Source organism: Petaurus breviceps, unplaced genomic scaffold (assembly GCF_028583685.1).
Source record: "Petaurus breviceps papuanus isolate PSGF00001 unplaced genomic scaffold, PetGlider_PUasm1.0 90740, whole genome shotgun sequence".
Lineage (NCBI taxonomy): Eukaryota > Metazoa > Chordata > Mammalia > Diprotodontia > Petauridae > Petaurus > Petaurus breviceps.
Window position 1 is genome coordinate 1213467 of NW_027187330.1, and position 16434 is coordinate 1229900.

At 39.2% G+C, this 16434-nt stretch overlaps 1 protein-coding gene across 2 annotated transcripts in view; it reads right to left on the reverse strand.

Annotated features, from left to right (window-relative positions):
• The window catches only part of TLL2 (tolloid like 2), a 171630-nt gene extending 155913 nt beyond the window's left edge, over positions 1–15717 (reverse strand). For both annotated transcript variants that reach the window (XM_069067104.1, XM_069067103.1), the window contains exon 1: positions 5135–15717. In XM_069067104.1, the coding sequence (XP_068923205.1) occupies positions 5135–5348 (214 nt within the window). In that variant the 5' untranslated portion in view covers positions 5349–15717. The remainder of the gene's footprint in view (positions 1–5134) is intronic.
• Positions 15718–16434: the final 717 nt, after the last annotated feature.

A 16434-nucleotide genomic window follows, 5' to 3' on the forward strand; every position in this document is an offset into this window, starting at 1 on the left:
CTGAGAGAATTTCAAATCCCACACCTAGTTTCATATCAGTTCTGGAAAGCCAAACAACAACCCTAATACCCTGAAACCTTCCTTAGGGCATGAATTAAATGCAGTAAATTCAGTTTCTGCTTAAGGGCTATTACATACACGTCCCAACATGCCCTCCCTTTAAACCTCCAACACATCCCTTTTGTTCCAACCCCAGATACCGATGCTCTAAAATGTACTAGAATGCATTCCAGTTTGCAAAGAACTTCACATATGTCATTTCATTTGATCCTCACAACGTCTCTGCGAGGCAGGTGCTATTGTTATCCCTATTGGACAGATCCTTCTTTGGTTACAGAGGCAGGATCCAAGTGACAAGGCATGCTCTCTCTCTCTCTCTCTCTCTCTCTCTCTCTCTCTCTCTCTCTCTCAAGATACAAATCAGAACCACAAATTTTATATTCAACTATTCTTGCTTAGGATTATGTTTAAAACATTTGAATTAATATTTATCGATGATAATTTTTTACCATAGTTCTCTTTATTTGTTTTATCCTTCAATGGTTTAGGCATTCGATTTACACATCTCATAAAAAGAGTTTGGTGAAGTGTTCTTTCTCGATTTGAGAATAATTTTTACACTTTAGGCATTTATTGTTATTTGAAACTTAAATTGAATTCACTTATAAATCCATCTCCAACTCCAACTTTCATTTTCCTCACTAGATTTTTAAAAAGATCACTTTTAGGGGGTTCGTTAATTTGGTTATTTTGGATTTTTAGGTAATCTTTTAAATTTTAAATTCCTCACTTTGTTGGCATGTAATTGTATAGTAGGTTCTCGTAATTATTTTTATTTCTTCTCTGTTGTGGTTTCACCTTTTTAAAAAAAAATTCAAGCATTCTTAAAAATAAATAGAAGTCCCTGTAAGTCATATAAACCTAAACATTACTATTAGCAATCACTGCTATTAAAGTCATATAAAATCACCACAAAATTTAAAGAAATAAGAATTTAGGTACAATTGGGTATTCACTAATTCCTATCTTTAGTAATCATTGTTTGTTTTATCTAATCCTATTTTTTACTCTAGACTTGAATAAAATTAATCCCTTAATGGAGTTAAAGGACCTTCCCTGGATAGAAAACTGACTTTGGGGTTTAAGGCCACTTAGGATCAAAAGCTCTTCTGGCTCCTGTCATGTATGCTTCTGGGTGGAATTACAAGTTCCAATACCGGATCTACTACTTACTGTGCAACCTTGGACAAGGCTCTCTAAACCTCTGTTTCCCTATCTATAAAACGAGAGGACTGGACTAGAAGATCTCTAGGGGCATTTCTGGTCTAGATTTATGATCTTATGATTTTTTTCTTTGTTTTACTCTTCTATCACCTTTGTTATTTTTATAGCTGAAAGCCTATTCAGGTGGCAAGTGACACACCTAGGATTTGAACCCAGGTCTTCTTGTACAAAACTTTTAATTCCATTCTCTTTAGAGCTCTTCTTCTTCCTTCCCTGTGGCTTGGTCCCAGGTACATTACAGGTTCTGGTAGCTCAACACATCTGATACCTTGAAAGGCTGTTGATATCTCAGATCAATGAGTTACCGAACATGCATTTGTCAAACACCTACTATGTCCCAGGTGCTGGGAAAACAAAGACAAAAATAAAACCTACCTTCAAGGAACTGATTTTTTTTTTTTAGGAAAGAAGACAACATGTGCACATAAGTAGATGCAAAATACTAAGTATAAATATATACAAATAAAAATACTAAGCATATAAGTACATGAGTAGATACAAAATAAAGGCAAGGTAATTGGGATGGGGAAGGGAGGCACTAACATCTGGGGAAATAAGGAAAGGAGGCCTCATGTAGGAGATGGCTCTTGGGATGAGCTTAGGAAGAGACTAAGGGTCCTAAGAGGTAGAGGAGAGGAGGAAGAACATTCAAGGGATAAGTCATTAACCCTAGAAGATACCTGTCAAAATGCAAACATGCTACTTATGAGGGGCAGCATTGGCATCTATTAAGATGAGTTCATTCATAACAGCAACTAGCAGAAAATTGGGGCAAATAGAGGGGAGCACAGTACCAATCCATTTTGACTAGAAGGAGGTCAGGAAAAGCTCCCAAACATGTGGAGCTAACTAGGGGAACAGATGACAAAAAAGAGAAGGGGAACGCAGAATCCCAAGAATGTAAAGAATAATGATGATACACTTTGAGCATCATTCTTGCTTAAGCCTGGACACTCCCTCCTGGCAGTTTTTCAAGGGGACAGGGGGTTAAGGAGAACTAAGAAGATGAAAGGAGGTTGTAAAGGATGCAACAGGCAGGGAAAAACTATAGCTTCATCTTCTGCCCCAGCTTTCCCACATCGCCAGCTCTAGGTACCTTCAGAAAAAGCAAAGGAGAAAAACACAGTATTTTGTATAGTCATGGAATCCCAGAATGACAATTTCTATTTCTATAGCACTTGAATGTTTGCAAAGAACTCCTCACAACAAGCCTGTGCGATATATCGTGGAAATGTGAAGAAAATCCAAGGTAAAATGATTTACCCATGATCACACCAGTAAATGTCCAAGACAGGACTGAAACCAATATCCCCTGACTCTCCCGAGTCCAAGCAATCTTGAGTCCACCATGCATTGCTACATTTCAGAATGTCCAGCCAAAGATAAATGAGACCCAAGGCAGGGAAGTAAGGTGACAGTATTGGGCCAAAGGGGAGAAGAAGGGGATACATTTCCCTTCTCACCCTGTTTCCAGGATTCACCCTATCCTGGCCATTGACCACATTGCTTCCTAGACTTCTCCTAACCTTCACTATGGCTATTCATAAGCAGCTTCTTTCTTGCTTGAGCATGGTCAGTCAGTCTTCTAACAGTGCAGACAGTAGTCTTCCTCCCTGAACAAAAGGTTAGCTTTCTTGAGGTTTGCAATTAACCCAGCAGTCACCACTTACTGCTATGCCCTTACCTTAAGGTATGACACTGAGTATGAAACCTACCATCCCACCCTCTTTCCTTAAAGGTAAAATTTAAGGAAAGAGTAACTGCATTATCAGGGTAAATGCAACGGGATTTATCCAAGATTGGAAAACAGATGGCCCAACGCTTAAAGTTCTGGTTTGAATTTTTGGTCCCATAGCTACCTTAGAATGTCCTAAAGCAGATCCAAATGCTCAGGAATCCTCTGGGCTAGAAGCAAACCAGGGGCATCCTTTGGAGATGCATCAGGGCCATGGCATTTGCATACACATACAGACACACCAGTAAATGTCCAAGATAGGACTGAAACCAGCATCCCCTGAGTCTCCCAAGTCCAAGCAATCTTGAGTCCTTTTCCTATGAAAAAGCTTAGAATAACTTGCATTTGCATACTACATATATATACATTCATAAAGTGCTTCCCTCACCTCAACCCTGTAAACTGGTAGGTAGTATGAATATTATTACCCCCATTTTCAAGAAGAAAAAAAAACTGAGGCTCAAAGAGATGTTTCTGAAGCATGCCCTATTTCTCCGGCTGATCCTCATATGGCATGATCTCAAGTCCCTTCTACATGCCGATGCCCTAGCTTATCAGTATCCTTCCTAAAATGTAGGGGCCAGAACTGAACACAATAATCCAGAGGTTTGTTTAACCAGGGTAGTGGAGCCCTTCGCTAAAGGTCTTTATGCAAAGGTTGGATGAATGACTATTTGTCAAGAATGTGGTAGAGGGCATGATCTAAAGCAGATTGTTCACTAACAGGTTGGACTACCCAGTCTCTGAGATCCCTGTTGAGCCTGAGATTCTGCGAAATTAAGTCAATTAGACAAGGTCACAGAATAAATGGTAGAGTCAAGATTTGAACTCCGGCTGTCTCAGCTACCAGCTACCTAAGAAATCTTCAGAAACCAAGTCTGTCCCTTTATGAAGAAGACAGGGCAACTTTCTTTAAATGATGTTTTTTTTTTTTTCTATTTTAATTTGTCTGTGAAGGAGACGAAATCAAAAGGGGTGAGGACATCGATTTCATCACTATAGATTGCCCAGTGGTGGATAGGAAATAATTTAGCACTACTGGATTTTGGCCAATGGCCAATCAGCCGGCCAATCACATCCCTTCCAAATCAAGTGCCCTCATTAATCCAGTGCAGTCCCTTCCAAGTGGGAATTGCCATAGATCCAAACCACACACTCTTTCCAAGTAGCCTACTTTGGACGGACAGGGGGACGGGGACACACACACACACACACACACACACACACACGACAGAGAGACAGACTTGTTTACACTATATTTCTCCACAATTAAAATTTGAGACATATTTCTTCCGAGACACAAGCATCCGCTGCCTGGAGAGTCAAGAAAGGTAGAGGAACATGGGCAGAGATCCGCACGACTGAGAGCTAGCAGGCTGGCCGGATCCCTTCGAGATTGGCTTACTGGGGAGATTAGGACACCTGCTGGTTTCCATCTCTGCTCTGGGTCGCTTGGGCTACAGTGCTTTTCCAGGGATAAATTGATGGCTAATTAGAAACATACAACCAACTTCATTCACTCGAATTCTTGTATTGGTTGTGGTTGTGCGGGGGAGTCTTTTCCAAGAACCAAATAAAGATCATGGGAAAGTTTGGACGAAATGTGCAAATAGAATGAAATCGGAGCTACCAACTTCTTCCGACATGGGAAAATACTGCCCTCCCACTGCCACCTCCATGCTCCTACTCCAATTTCGAACAGCCGGATAGGTGCCTGGTCCTGGACACCTGGCGGTCTGTATTCTCTCTACTCCATCATCAGCAGAGTTCCCCTCCCCCGTTTTCCATCTTATCCCAGGTCACTCTAGCTCAGACCAGCAGCCCCTCTCCCACAGAAGCCCTCCTAGTCAGCCGTCACCCTATCCGCGCTTCAGAAGCAGCCAAGGAGTGAGCGCCCCTAAATGATATTTAATGAGTTCCTTGCAGGGCATTGCCATCGTCCCCCTCCTCCCCGGAGAGATCCACTCTGGGGAGAAGGGAGATCTCCTGGGGGCATAGGACCCGCAGGAAATACGGCAGCACAGGAATGTTAACATCTCATTTCCATCTCAATGGCCATCCCTGCCACGGGGCAAAGGGGAAGCAAACTTCGGCTCCACTTCCTGCAGTACCTACCAGCTTTGCAGGGGTCGTGATAATCTAGCGGCTCCTGGGTACCGTCCCCTTCTTCCAGCACCGAGTAATCGAAGGCAGTGTCCCAGGGGTAATCCAGCCCCGCAACGGTGCCGGAGGAAAGCCCCAGAGGTGGCGGTGGAAGCAGAAGCAGCAGCAGCAGGAGGGTAGACAGGGTCCGAGGAGCAGCCGCCCGGGGCCTGGGGGCCCCCGCCATAGGTGCGCACAGCGTGCGGGAGATGACAGATAGGATGAAGCTGCCTGGCCGGGAGGCAGGAGCGGAGGTGAGTCGGACTCGCCGCAGGCTCGGAAGGCTAAGCGCGGCGGCTGTGCATGGCTCCGAGCGCACAGTGCGTGCCAAGCGCTGCGCCCTCTACCCGCGCTCAGAGTACCCACCGCCGAAGCTGCCACTAAAGCTGCACTAGGAGGGACCGCTCCGCCCCTTCTCCCCCGCCCCAGCTGGACCACACCGCCTTCGCCCCTTAGGGAGAAGGGAAAGCCAATCACACCGAAGCTCCCAGGAAGGCCCCTCCTGGCCATCCGTGGGAAGAGCAGCTAATTAGCCCAAGGCAGAGGAGCCGGCGGGGATTTTTCTGAAGGCACCTCGGCTCTCCACCTGAGAGCCGCTGACACTATAAAAGGAAAATGCAAAAGCAAGTTCTGGTCCTCCGTAGTAGTTTTGTTTGATCCGGCACAACTCACTTCCAACTCTCCCACAAGCCCTGCGTAACGAATCTCACTTCCCTCCCACAGTAAGCTTGTGTCTGGCCTCTGCAATCTCCTTAGGTTGCTCTCCTTTTCACTTGCTCAGTGGCCAAGACATCGAAACACTCTAGTTCGGTTTCCTTCTCTCTTGACCTAGCACAGTTAAGTGTAAGGATGAACCCTGTAACTATCACTTTTGTGAAGGACATACAACTCCTCATCCCAGCCTCCCAACCAAATGGCCTAGTGTTCGGGGGATGATATAGTTACCCTTCAATTATCTTGGCCAGAGGAAAGGGCCTCGTTTGCATAGTCCTTGTTTTGACCCTGACAGGATACATCAATTTGGGGGGCAAAACGTTTCAGGGTTTTCACATGTATAATTTCACTCTACGGTAATAAAACAGCATAGTCCTTTTGTTTCTAGGAGTCTATAACCTAAGATAAGCTTTACCTTCCAATAACAGAGCAGTTACAAAGGAGCAGAACAGCTTGGGGACAATGTTTAGTCAAGGTTAGCCACAGTAGGAGCCAGGAATTGTACCAGTGTACCAGCCTTCAAGTCCATGGCTCTTTCTGCCATGCTGCCTGACTCCCATACACCACCACAATGAACAACTTACTCTAAGCAAATTGTTTTAAAAGTGTTGTATTAGCAAAGATACCTCTAGCTTGCATAAACAAATACTATAAATTTCTGAAACCTAGATACTCCAATTAAACCATTTTGTTGATCCACAGATGTGAAACTCATAATACTGATGTGTATGTAACATAAATAGAAAGTAGAAAACAGCAAAAAAAAAAAACAAAACTGTGCCATCTAAATCCGGACTATGTGGAATTCAGCTTGTCTTTCTCCCAGACTCCAATTTACGACTTAACAAAATCACATTTTAGGCATAGTCTCTAAAAATGGGATACCAAAGGTATTCTTAGTTGTTTTTTCAATACCCAGTGCTCTTAAAATAGAGAAAAGTAAAATGCATCAAATGTGTTTATTATTAAACCCAGTAGAATCGTCTATCATTATTTCAATGGATGCTGGAAATGGTGCTTAATCATCCTAATATGGTTCTAATAACTAATAAACAATGTTCCTTATGAGCTGTGGCACCCTTAGATACGTGTCTGGTACTTGTTTCCTTCCTTGTCCAATGAGAACGGTTGAGAGGATCACCAAGGACCTTCACACTCCAACTGCCAATGACTTCATAACATTTCCATCTTCCCTTTGTATCAATGAAACAAATCCTTCTTTAGATGAAGCCAAAGAACCTGAGCTTTACATCAATCTTCCATGTTTCATGATTACGAGTCACAGCTTCTCTCCACAATCTTTGTTCTCTTCATTCATTCAACAAACACATCTTAAGTACCTACTGTATATAAAGTAAGATGCTGTGCATTAGACAGTAGTAATACTGAGACAAATTAAAACATGGTCCTGCCATGAAGCTCAAAATCTAGTATGGGAAATAAGAGGTACATAAATTACATACTAGAAGACTGAACATAAGTATGTAATAAGTTCAAAAAAGTTAAGGGACAAACAAATCACTTCTGCCAGGCAAAATGAGGTTCTTGAAAGTGGGCATAGGTTTAAAGGACAGGTGGCATTTTAACAGTTAAGAGGCTGGAAGGAGGAGGAACTGAGGTAAAGAAAGGCCACTCTAGACATAGGGAAGGAGGTAAGTAGAAATGAAAAGTTGCAAAGCATGGGATGAATGTCTAAGAGCAAACTGGTTGGGGCATCACACACAAGTAGAAAAAGGCAAAAACAAAACAAAAAGCACTATCCATTGCACCAGACACTGAATGCCCAGGTCGCTTACATTTAGTGACAATTCAGTAGGCAATGAGGATCCATTGGTTTCAAGTAGTCACTGCATTATGAAGACTGATGATGAAGGGTTGAGACAAAAGGAAACAAAATTGAGAGACTTGTCCAACTGAGAGGTAATAAAGGGCCTGAACTATAGTGGCAGCAAGAGCCATGAGAGGACAGAGAGTGGAAATAATAGAATTTAGCAATTAGATGTGATAAAATGAGAGAATCAAAGAAAGCTAAGATTATCAGAACAACAACAAAAAAAAAACCCCTGTAAAGTCATTAGTATAGAAACATACAGGAAGAATAAGAAGCATATCATGAGTGAAGGGTAATGAATTGGTTTTTGACATCAAGCTTTAGATCTTAGTGTTAAGTTGTAATTGGAAGTCTGGAAGAAAGGCTCGCTCACGTACAATTGCATGTACATTGCTCTTCTGCAATTCATTTTGCAAATGCTCATTCCATGTGATGTTTAAGTTCAGAATAAAAAAAAATAAAGAAATTGGGGAGTCTGACACTCAGGAAAGAAAGCAGTTAAGGCTGGTGAGCTGAGCGTAATCTTCACAGAGGTGAACTGGAAAGGTTCAAAGGAAATGATAGAGAAAAGGATAAAAGGAGAAACTCTAGTATCAAAGAGGACTGGAGGAGATAATCTACTGAAGGAGAGAAGTTATCAAAGAAGAGAAAGAGCTATGGAAGCAAAGGGAAGAGAGTGTTAGGTGAGACATCCAACAACTCATCAGTCAAGGATGAGGTCAAGCTCATCAGATTTAACTTCCAAGGCAGTTAAATTAAACAATCAACATGTGATATGTATAAGACCATTAAGTGATAGAGCCCCATTTATTCTACCTTCCTAACACCTCACATGGGCCCTGGACACTGCCACTACCCCAATACATGCCCTCATCACTCTTCACCTGGACTACAGTGGAAGCCAACTGCTGGGTCTGCCTGCCTCAAACCTCTACACTCCAGTGCACTCTCCACTGCTGTCAGAGACCTTCCTTTTAAAGCACAGGTCTCACTCATGCTGCCCGCCCCAAATTAAAAAACCCCAGTGGCTCCCTAGCACTCCAAACATCAATATATAATCCTATTTGGCTTTGAAAGCCCTTTATAATCTGGTCCTCTCCTACCTTTCTTCCAATGTTTACCTTACTCTCATCTAACCCCTGCACCTGAACTTTGTGATGGGCAACAATGGCCTCCTTGCTGTTGCTCACACAAGACATTCCATCTCCCAATTCTGAGCATCCTCATGCTATCCCCCACGCCTGCAACTGTTCCATCAACTCCTAGTTTCGCTGGATTCCTTCAAGTCTCAGCTAAAGCCTTAGTTTCTACAAGAAGCCTTTCTCAGGCATTATCTCCAACTTAGCTTGCACATATTGTTTCATTCACAGGTGTTTGCAGAGTCGCCTTCAGACTGTGCACTCGAGGGCAAGGCCTGGGTTGTTTTAGAGGGGTTTTTGGTTTTTTAGAGCTGGGTACTGGGTAGGTTTTTGGTTTAAAGATGGGGGATACCTGAGTTTTTTTTTTTTTTTCCCCCTGAAGGGTCCAGGGAAGGAGTCAGTGGAAAAAAAGAAGAGATGGTCAAGGTCCCAGGAGCATTTGGAAAGAATTATTTTGGAGAGGGAGATATTAAAATGTAATTTTCGGAGCAAAAGGATGAGGGGATGGCAGAGAAAATGAGCCTTGATTAGAAAACTAATAATAGCTAGCATTTATTTAGCACCTACTATGTGCCAGGCACTGTGCTAAGATCTTTACAAATCTCTCATTTGATCCTCCCAACCCCGGTAGGGAGGTGCTATTATTATCCATATTTTACAGTTGAGGAAACTGAGGTAAACAGAGGTCAAGTGATTTACTCATCATCACACAGGCAGAATCTGAGTCTATATTTGAACTCGTCTTCCTGACTCCAGGCCCAGCACTCAATCCATTTTACCACCTAGCACTTCTTTTGCAATGAGTTAAAAGGGTAAGTAAACGCCTCAAGAGCTGAGGGTTTACAATGGCTTCAACTTTGTCTAAAGTAGGTGAGAATACCTGTTCATTGAGGGAATACTTGGGCTTGCAATGAAAAAAACAAAAATTTAGATCAAGCACTGTTGGGGAATATAATACTTTTAAGCATTTCCCCTCAGTTATAAGCACTATAAAACAAAACAGGCAGTCTTATAAACTAAACCTATCACACTGAGATGTCAGGAAAAGGGTTTCAAACATAAAAAGTAAATAAAGTTCTATATACACGTAGATTTATACTATACATATATGTATAGCCATACTTTATAGATAGGTTGTCTTTATTATTAGGTAGTAACTGAACTACTATTAGATAAGTAGAGACTTGGTTTTTAGAAAAGGTTAACTACATAGAAAATAGTTAAAAGGTATAAACAAGGATTGCAACAGAGCAGGAAGACACTGTTACCATTTTCTCATGTTCTTTATTGAATTCCTACCTTAACACTAAAGATAATCAAATCAGTGCAGTAATTCTCTACAATCAGTCAAATAAGAGAGCTGTATGGCATACCCACAGAGTTAACACACCAGAAGGTCTAACAAAAACGTCTCCAGACAGTACTGTACACAAGCAGCTGGCTAGCTTCTGTTATATACTATGTCTACTAAGGCAATGACCCAAGTGATACCTCAGTCATTCATCATCCTTCTCAATTCAGGCCAACCTGACGTTCCTATCTTCAACCCAGAAAGACTAGGCATAACAAAAAATCCACTGTGTGCAGGGTTAGGCTGCCCAAATTTCCCTAGTAAGTAGTTACCAATTTCTATTTGCTCCCTACTCCTTGGACTCTTCTTTTCTGCCTTCAAGTATTCCAAGTTTAGTGAATGGGCTATAGAATTTCTGTTCCTTGGGAACATCCTCTTATATTATTTTGATTACCAATCAAAATACATCTGGGATATATGGCAATATGAAATGGCAAAAAAGCATCATACTAGGAGTATGGAGCCATGAACTGTATCTTGTATGACCATGAAGATGTCACTCTTTTCACTTAAAACGAGATTTGGACTAGTTCATCTCTAAGGTCAGTGGCAGCTCTAAAACTTCTATGATTCAATCGTCTACAATCTGATCTTTTCTTAGGCCTTCTTATTCTCCCATAAGTTTTATATGTTAAATTTTAATTGCATAAAATGATCCCTAATGTGAACCCTGTGAAATAGAAATAGGCAAATTCAGAACAAAAGACCAAATAATCTAGGAAAGCCCAAATAAAATCCCTTACTACCTTCCCTAAATATATTTATGAGTTACTATATACACGTACAAGCAAATGGTCATGTCATCATTTTCTCATCTTAGTTATTATCTGAATGCTTTTTTTCCTAAGATCCATCTTTCTACCTCCCTCTCACATGTATATACCATAAACTCAGAAACTACTGATGTCATATTCAACTCCCTTTCTACTAAACTTCACCCTTTCTAACAGTCTATGTCTGTCTTCCCTTTGCCAAATAATTCTTTTTGATGAGATTTCCCCACCTAGTATTCTAGAGCCTGAAATACTCCTGCCTTTCACATACTCCTAGAGTGAAAATGATACTATCTCCACCTTCCCAAGAACAGCAACATGTTAATGATGGTTCTTAACAGCAAGTCAGGCAGAACATGATCTGGTCAACTTAATTTTAATAGAAACAGTACAGAAAGTATAACTCTTATTCTACAATTCATTCACTGCCCTCCTCCATTCCTAAGCCTTCCTCCTGCTAAGTTCTTCCACAATTCCTATACTGAACAGCTAAGGGCATTGGTGAGTTCACGGTCTTAAATGATTAGAATTATCCTCTATATTCCTAATGCCTTTTTTTTAGCATATAAATTCTTCAAGGGCTTTTACTATAGTAAGAAGTACTCACATTAAAAAAAAATTAGCCACATTTATTCTACAAGTCCAATTTTTTTCTTCTTTAAGTTTCAGGTTAGTAGTGTAAAACCACTCTGCCCTCACACTCTTCAACTAGGCAAGATGGGTGCTTTATATCCCAAGTCTCGAGAACAAAAGGAATCATCAAAGAGTCTTCATAGATTTTTAAAAGACCTCAGCAAACAGAGTGTGAACAATATTTTAAGTAAGGGATGATGGGAAAAGTACTGGCTGAAATTCAGAGACCTAAGTATACCTCCCTGCTTTTGCTACTAGTATGCTAACTTTGAGCTTAGCTGCTCAGGGCCTTTTCTTAAGCAAATGCTAAGGTCCCTTCCAGCTTTATGGCCTAAGATCTCGTCTATCTAGCACTTTTAACAGTCTGGAAAAGGCTTTCACATACATAATTAATTCATCTACCCTCAAACAAGCTTATGCAGTACATAGTACAAGGGGCATAATAATATCATTCTCATTTACATATGGGGAAATTAAGTTGCTTTAAAAAAAGGAATGGACAAACAAAAGAGAAAAGTTAAAGAAAGGAAAATCCAACCACTTAAATCAATACTGTCATGCAGTACAAAGGGTGGATGATCAGGTATCAAAAAACCTGGGTTGATATCCTGGCACTACCACTACCTATGAGGTTTTGGGCAAGTCACTTAACTTTACTGTGTCAGTTTACCCAACTGCAAAATGAGAGAATTGGATGAATCAATTAACAAATCTTTATTAATAAAGTACATGACATCTAAAGTCCCTTCTATCCTTAAAGCTATGATCCTATGTCTTTAAAAATGCTTTCACATTCATCATCAATTGATTCTCACAACAACAATGAAAGCAAACCACTAACTCAGTTTTCTAAATGACAGAACACAGGGCAAAAAAGCTTGAGAGACCTGGCTTTTAATCTAGATTGTCCCTACTATTTCTATGGCCTTAGCAAATCATTAGTCTCCCTCCCCCCTCATCAATAAATCAATGCTCCATGTAACCCACAAAATTATTCTGAGAGCAAAATAAGATGTAAGGAACTACTTTTTTAATACTTCCAGAATGCAAGGTAATAGGTCCTAGGCTAGAAGCTGTAGAGCAATGGGACTTGCTTCAAAGATAGACTTTGAAGGGAAAGTCTCTAAACCCAAGATTTCAGGAACTACAAAAAATAAAGTCAGAGAATGAAATGAGAATTTTTGAGGGGAAAAAAATGAAAACTTAGAATGTTAAAACTCTTTATCAAACATTTAAATTTTACTGATGTGATAGCATTTTACTTTACCAAAGGCTACTTTAAATATAAATTATTTTTCAGAAAGCAAAAAGAAACCAAGCATCCATGGAATCATAAGTTTAACATTTTTTATTACTTTAAAAAAACCAACTTCAGTTAAGGTACAACACACCAGAACCTCAGAGAGGTCCTTGATACATTATACTGGTTTGCTAGTACTCAAAAAAGCCAGGTGGCAAATTATGGCTTGCACAGAGCAGGAGTGTGTACAAAATGAATATAATCAGCAAGCAACAACTGTTTCCTCCCAATTTTGTCACTGATCATCCTTGCCCTATGGGGATTTATAAATTCAAGTTTCAAACATTTTAAAAAGCCCAAGTATAACTGCCCTTCCATGCGTGCTAATTCACAGCAGGTGGCTTTTAAGAAGATTAACCCACTATTGTCCTTTACACAGAATCGAATGTTATTTCTGCCTTGCCTCAAGCATGTTGTGCTACTCCAGCCAAAGAAAGAGCACAAAATGAAGTCCTAGAATGAAGATACAGTATATTGCACTGTCACTAAATTATTACTTAGCAAGATACCCCCCCCCAAACTCAATTTAATCAGGCCTCCCATATAAAAACACAGAGGCAGTTTTTTCACTTCTATTTCCTGAAATACTGAAGTATAATTCTCATACAACAACTCTTCCTTTGTATGATGTCATCTACAATCTTTAAGGAGAATTAACAAGCTACCTCCTGGAGAAAAATGGCTCCTTATGTAGGATGCATTCCTTTGTATCATAATTATATCTTACAAACATTCTGCAGCTAAAATGTAAATCTCTGTATGATCTATAGCTCATATTTATTCTCTATAAACCTATGAACTAAATTTCCAAATGAATTAAACATAAGTGAATATTTTTCCATAAACCTTTACGGGCCTCTTCTCTTTTATTTCAGCTGCTGAAACCAGTTTCATAATCATCTAGTTGTGAATGAAGATTTTTCAAGCACTTTGTATATTCTGATTTTTTTTTACTACTCATTTCACATGTTCAAACCAATAAATGGGGTTAAATACTAAGAAATGTCATTATTTGTACTTAAATCCAGATGGGGCTCTACTATATAGCTCCAAAGAGGATGTTTTCAAGAATTCATACACAAAAAGCCCTCTGGAGTTTAGCTTTCCTGTACAACACAAGTTACATCTGTAAACTATTCACTTTTTTTTTTCATAATTCAGAATGCTTTCAAACATTTGCTTGCACATTTGGCATCAAATGGTTACTAAATAGTTTTAAGAATTCAAGAAAGAAAAGCTGTATCAAAGTGAATAAAATTTGCTTATAGTTCTCCAAGTTAAAGAAATCTAACTAAAGTGGTTGTCCTTATAAACTGCAACTTGTAGAGATCACTCCAAAGTGATTACACAGGAAATCTGAGCGTATGGCCCAGCTCAGATATCATCATACTACAATAAATTCTGGAGTTATTCAGTCTCTATTTAAGGGTAATACTCAGAAAAGTCTAATATGATATATAAATAAGGCTTTAACATCCCCTTAAACAAACCCCTCTACTTTCACCCTACGCCTATGCTAGGATATACAAAGAGATGTCACTTCATTATGCAATTTGTTTCAATAGAAACATGCTTACAGAAACAAGGGCAAGGTCTGTCCCTTTCAGCAATTTTTGCATTGATAATGCACTTAGAATATGGTGATGGAAATAATGTTAACAAATTAAAGAAAATTCACATAACATTTTGGGGATGACAAAAACAATCTCCGTTTCAATAACCAATTCTATTCACTATCCCACTTCAACATAAGAAATATAAGTAATCCATCTGTGAATTATTTCAAACTACATTGTGAACTATCTACCTATAATTATGGAGGCACCAAGAATCAAAAAGCCCTTCTCAAGATGAATTCTCTTTCATCTTTAGTGGATTTAGAATTAAGAAAACTTTTTTCATTTAAGATTAAAAAAGAAAAAACAGGAGCAGATTTTAATATGATTATCTTCACTTAAAAAGCCGACTAAATTTTAAAATTTACTTTCCTTCCATAGTCCCAATCTTGCCAAATTAACCACATTTGACATATTAAGACAAAGCATCTGCTATTCAATTTATCCCTGACCAGACTGTGTGCTTTTATCTTAAAAGTAATGTAACATTCATACATTTGGGGTTAAAATCATAAACAACTATATTTTCAAAAAGTAGTTAAAGATCTTAGTTGTCAAAGTAGTTGAGAATAGGGAGGGGAGGAAATCAAAATGTTTTACTTCTGGAATATATTTTAGTGTACTTTTTCAGCTTGGTGAATATGATTTCACTTAAGATTTACTTTCTACTTCTAAAAACATTCCCATTTTCTCATAGAATCTTTATTCAATGGTAAGAAAGCACTATCTTCTTTTTTTAAAAATCATCTTATCATTCATACACCTTACATACAACATGAAAGATGTACAATATAGTGAGTTTACAGAAATATATCTTAAAGGCTCCATCCTACTACCATTATGATGTATAATGAGTTACACGAATGTTACACATTTAGGCTTAAACAGATGTTTTGTGTCTTTAAAAATATTAATACACAACATCATCCTATGTGGTCATGTTGTCTAACAAGAGAGTATAGTCAGCAATTTTACCATGCCAAGGAAACAATTTCAAATATTCTCTGACCAGGTATACTACAAAACTGGCCATCACTACACTTGGAAATTTGTGACCTTCATTTGCCTGTTTTAAGAAGCCCTTATATCACACCCCTATTTTTCACACAATATACCAACCTGAACACACCAACTTCCAAAGGTCGGCCAAGAATGGATAGTCATTAATTCTGGAATCGTACTGGATAATCTAGATGTAAGCAAGGACTTCGCACTCTAAATATGGGTTCTCTGGATTTGAAAACAACACGGTATAAAAACCTGGCATTCAGTAATAGTTGTCTTTTTGAATAGACTTTTCAAATTGCAAACACATCTATTTTCACAATCAGAACAATTTTGTCAGGAAATTTTATTTTAATTTTCTGAACACTCTAAAGCAGCAGTAATGCTTCAGATATTGTATGTGTCCAGACAGGATTAACAAAATTAAATGTTCTAAATTACAAATTTGGCTCCAGTGAAAGCCTCAGAAAGAAAGAGAAAACAACCCTCCCCTGAAAAATAAGTATGACACACGCACACACACACTGTGAAGAAACCCCAATGTTTCATGCAATGGTAAGCAAGATGTAAAAAGCTACCCAAATTCACATATTTCTACACCAGATCATCATCAGAAAAAGTACTCTGTAGTAAATCTGTACATCCAAATGCATTTGGGATCTACAACTAAGTTACATTATTTAATGTTATATACATTTATTACCCTCTTCCCCCTCCCTCCCATTTTTTCTTATAATGTCTTAAGTAAAGCCTGCATTCAAACCCAAACAAAAAATATAACTAAGGGGGATGGAAGTGGGAGAGCAGGGCAGAGAAGATAATCACTTTAGACATTCAATTAAAATGTTTTGTAGAACTCAAAATGTTTGATAAAAACAAATATTCTCTCCATTTAACATTTTGCTTTCTAA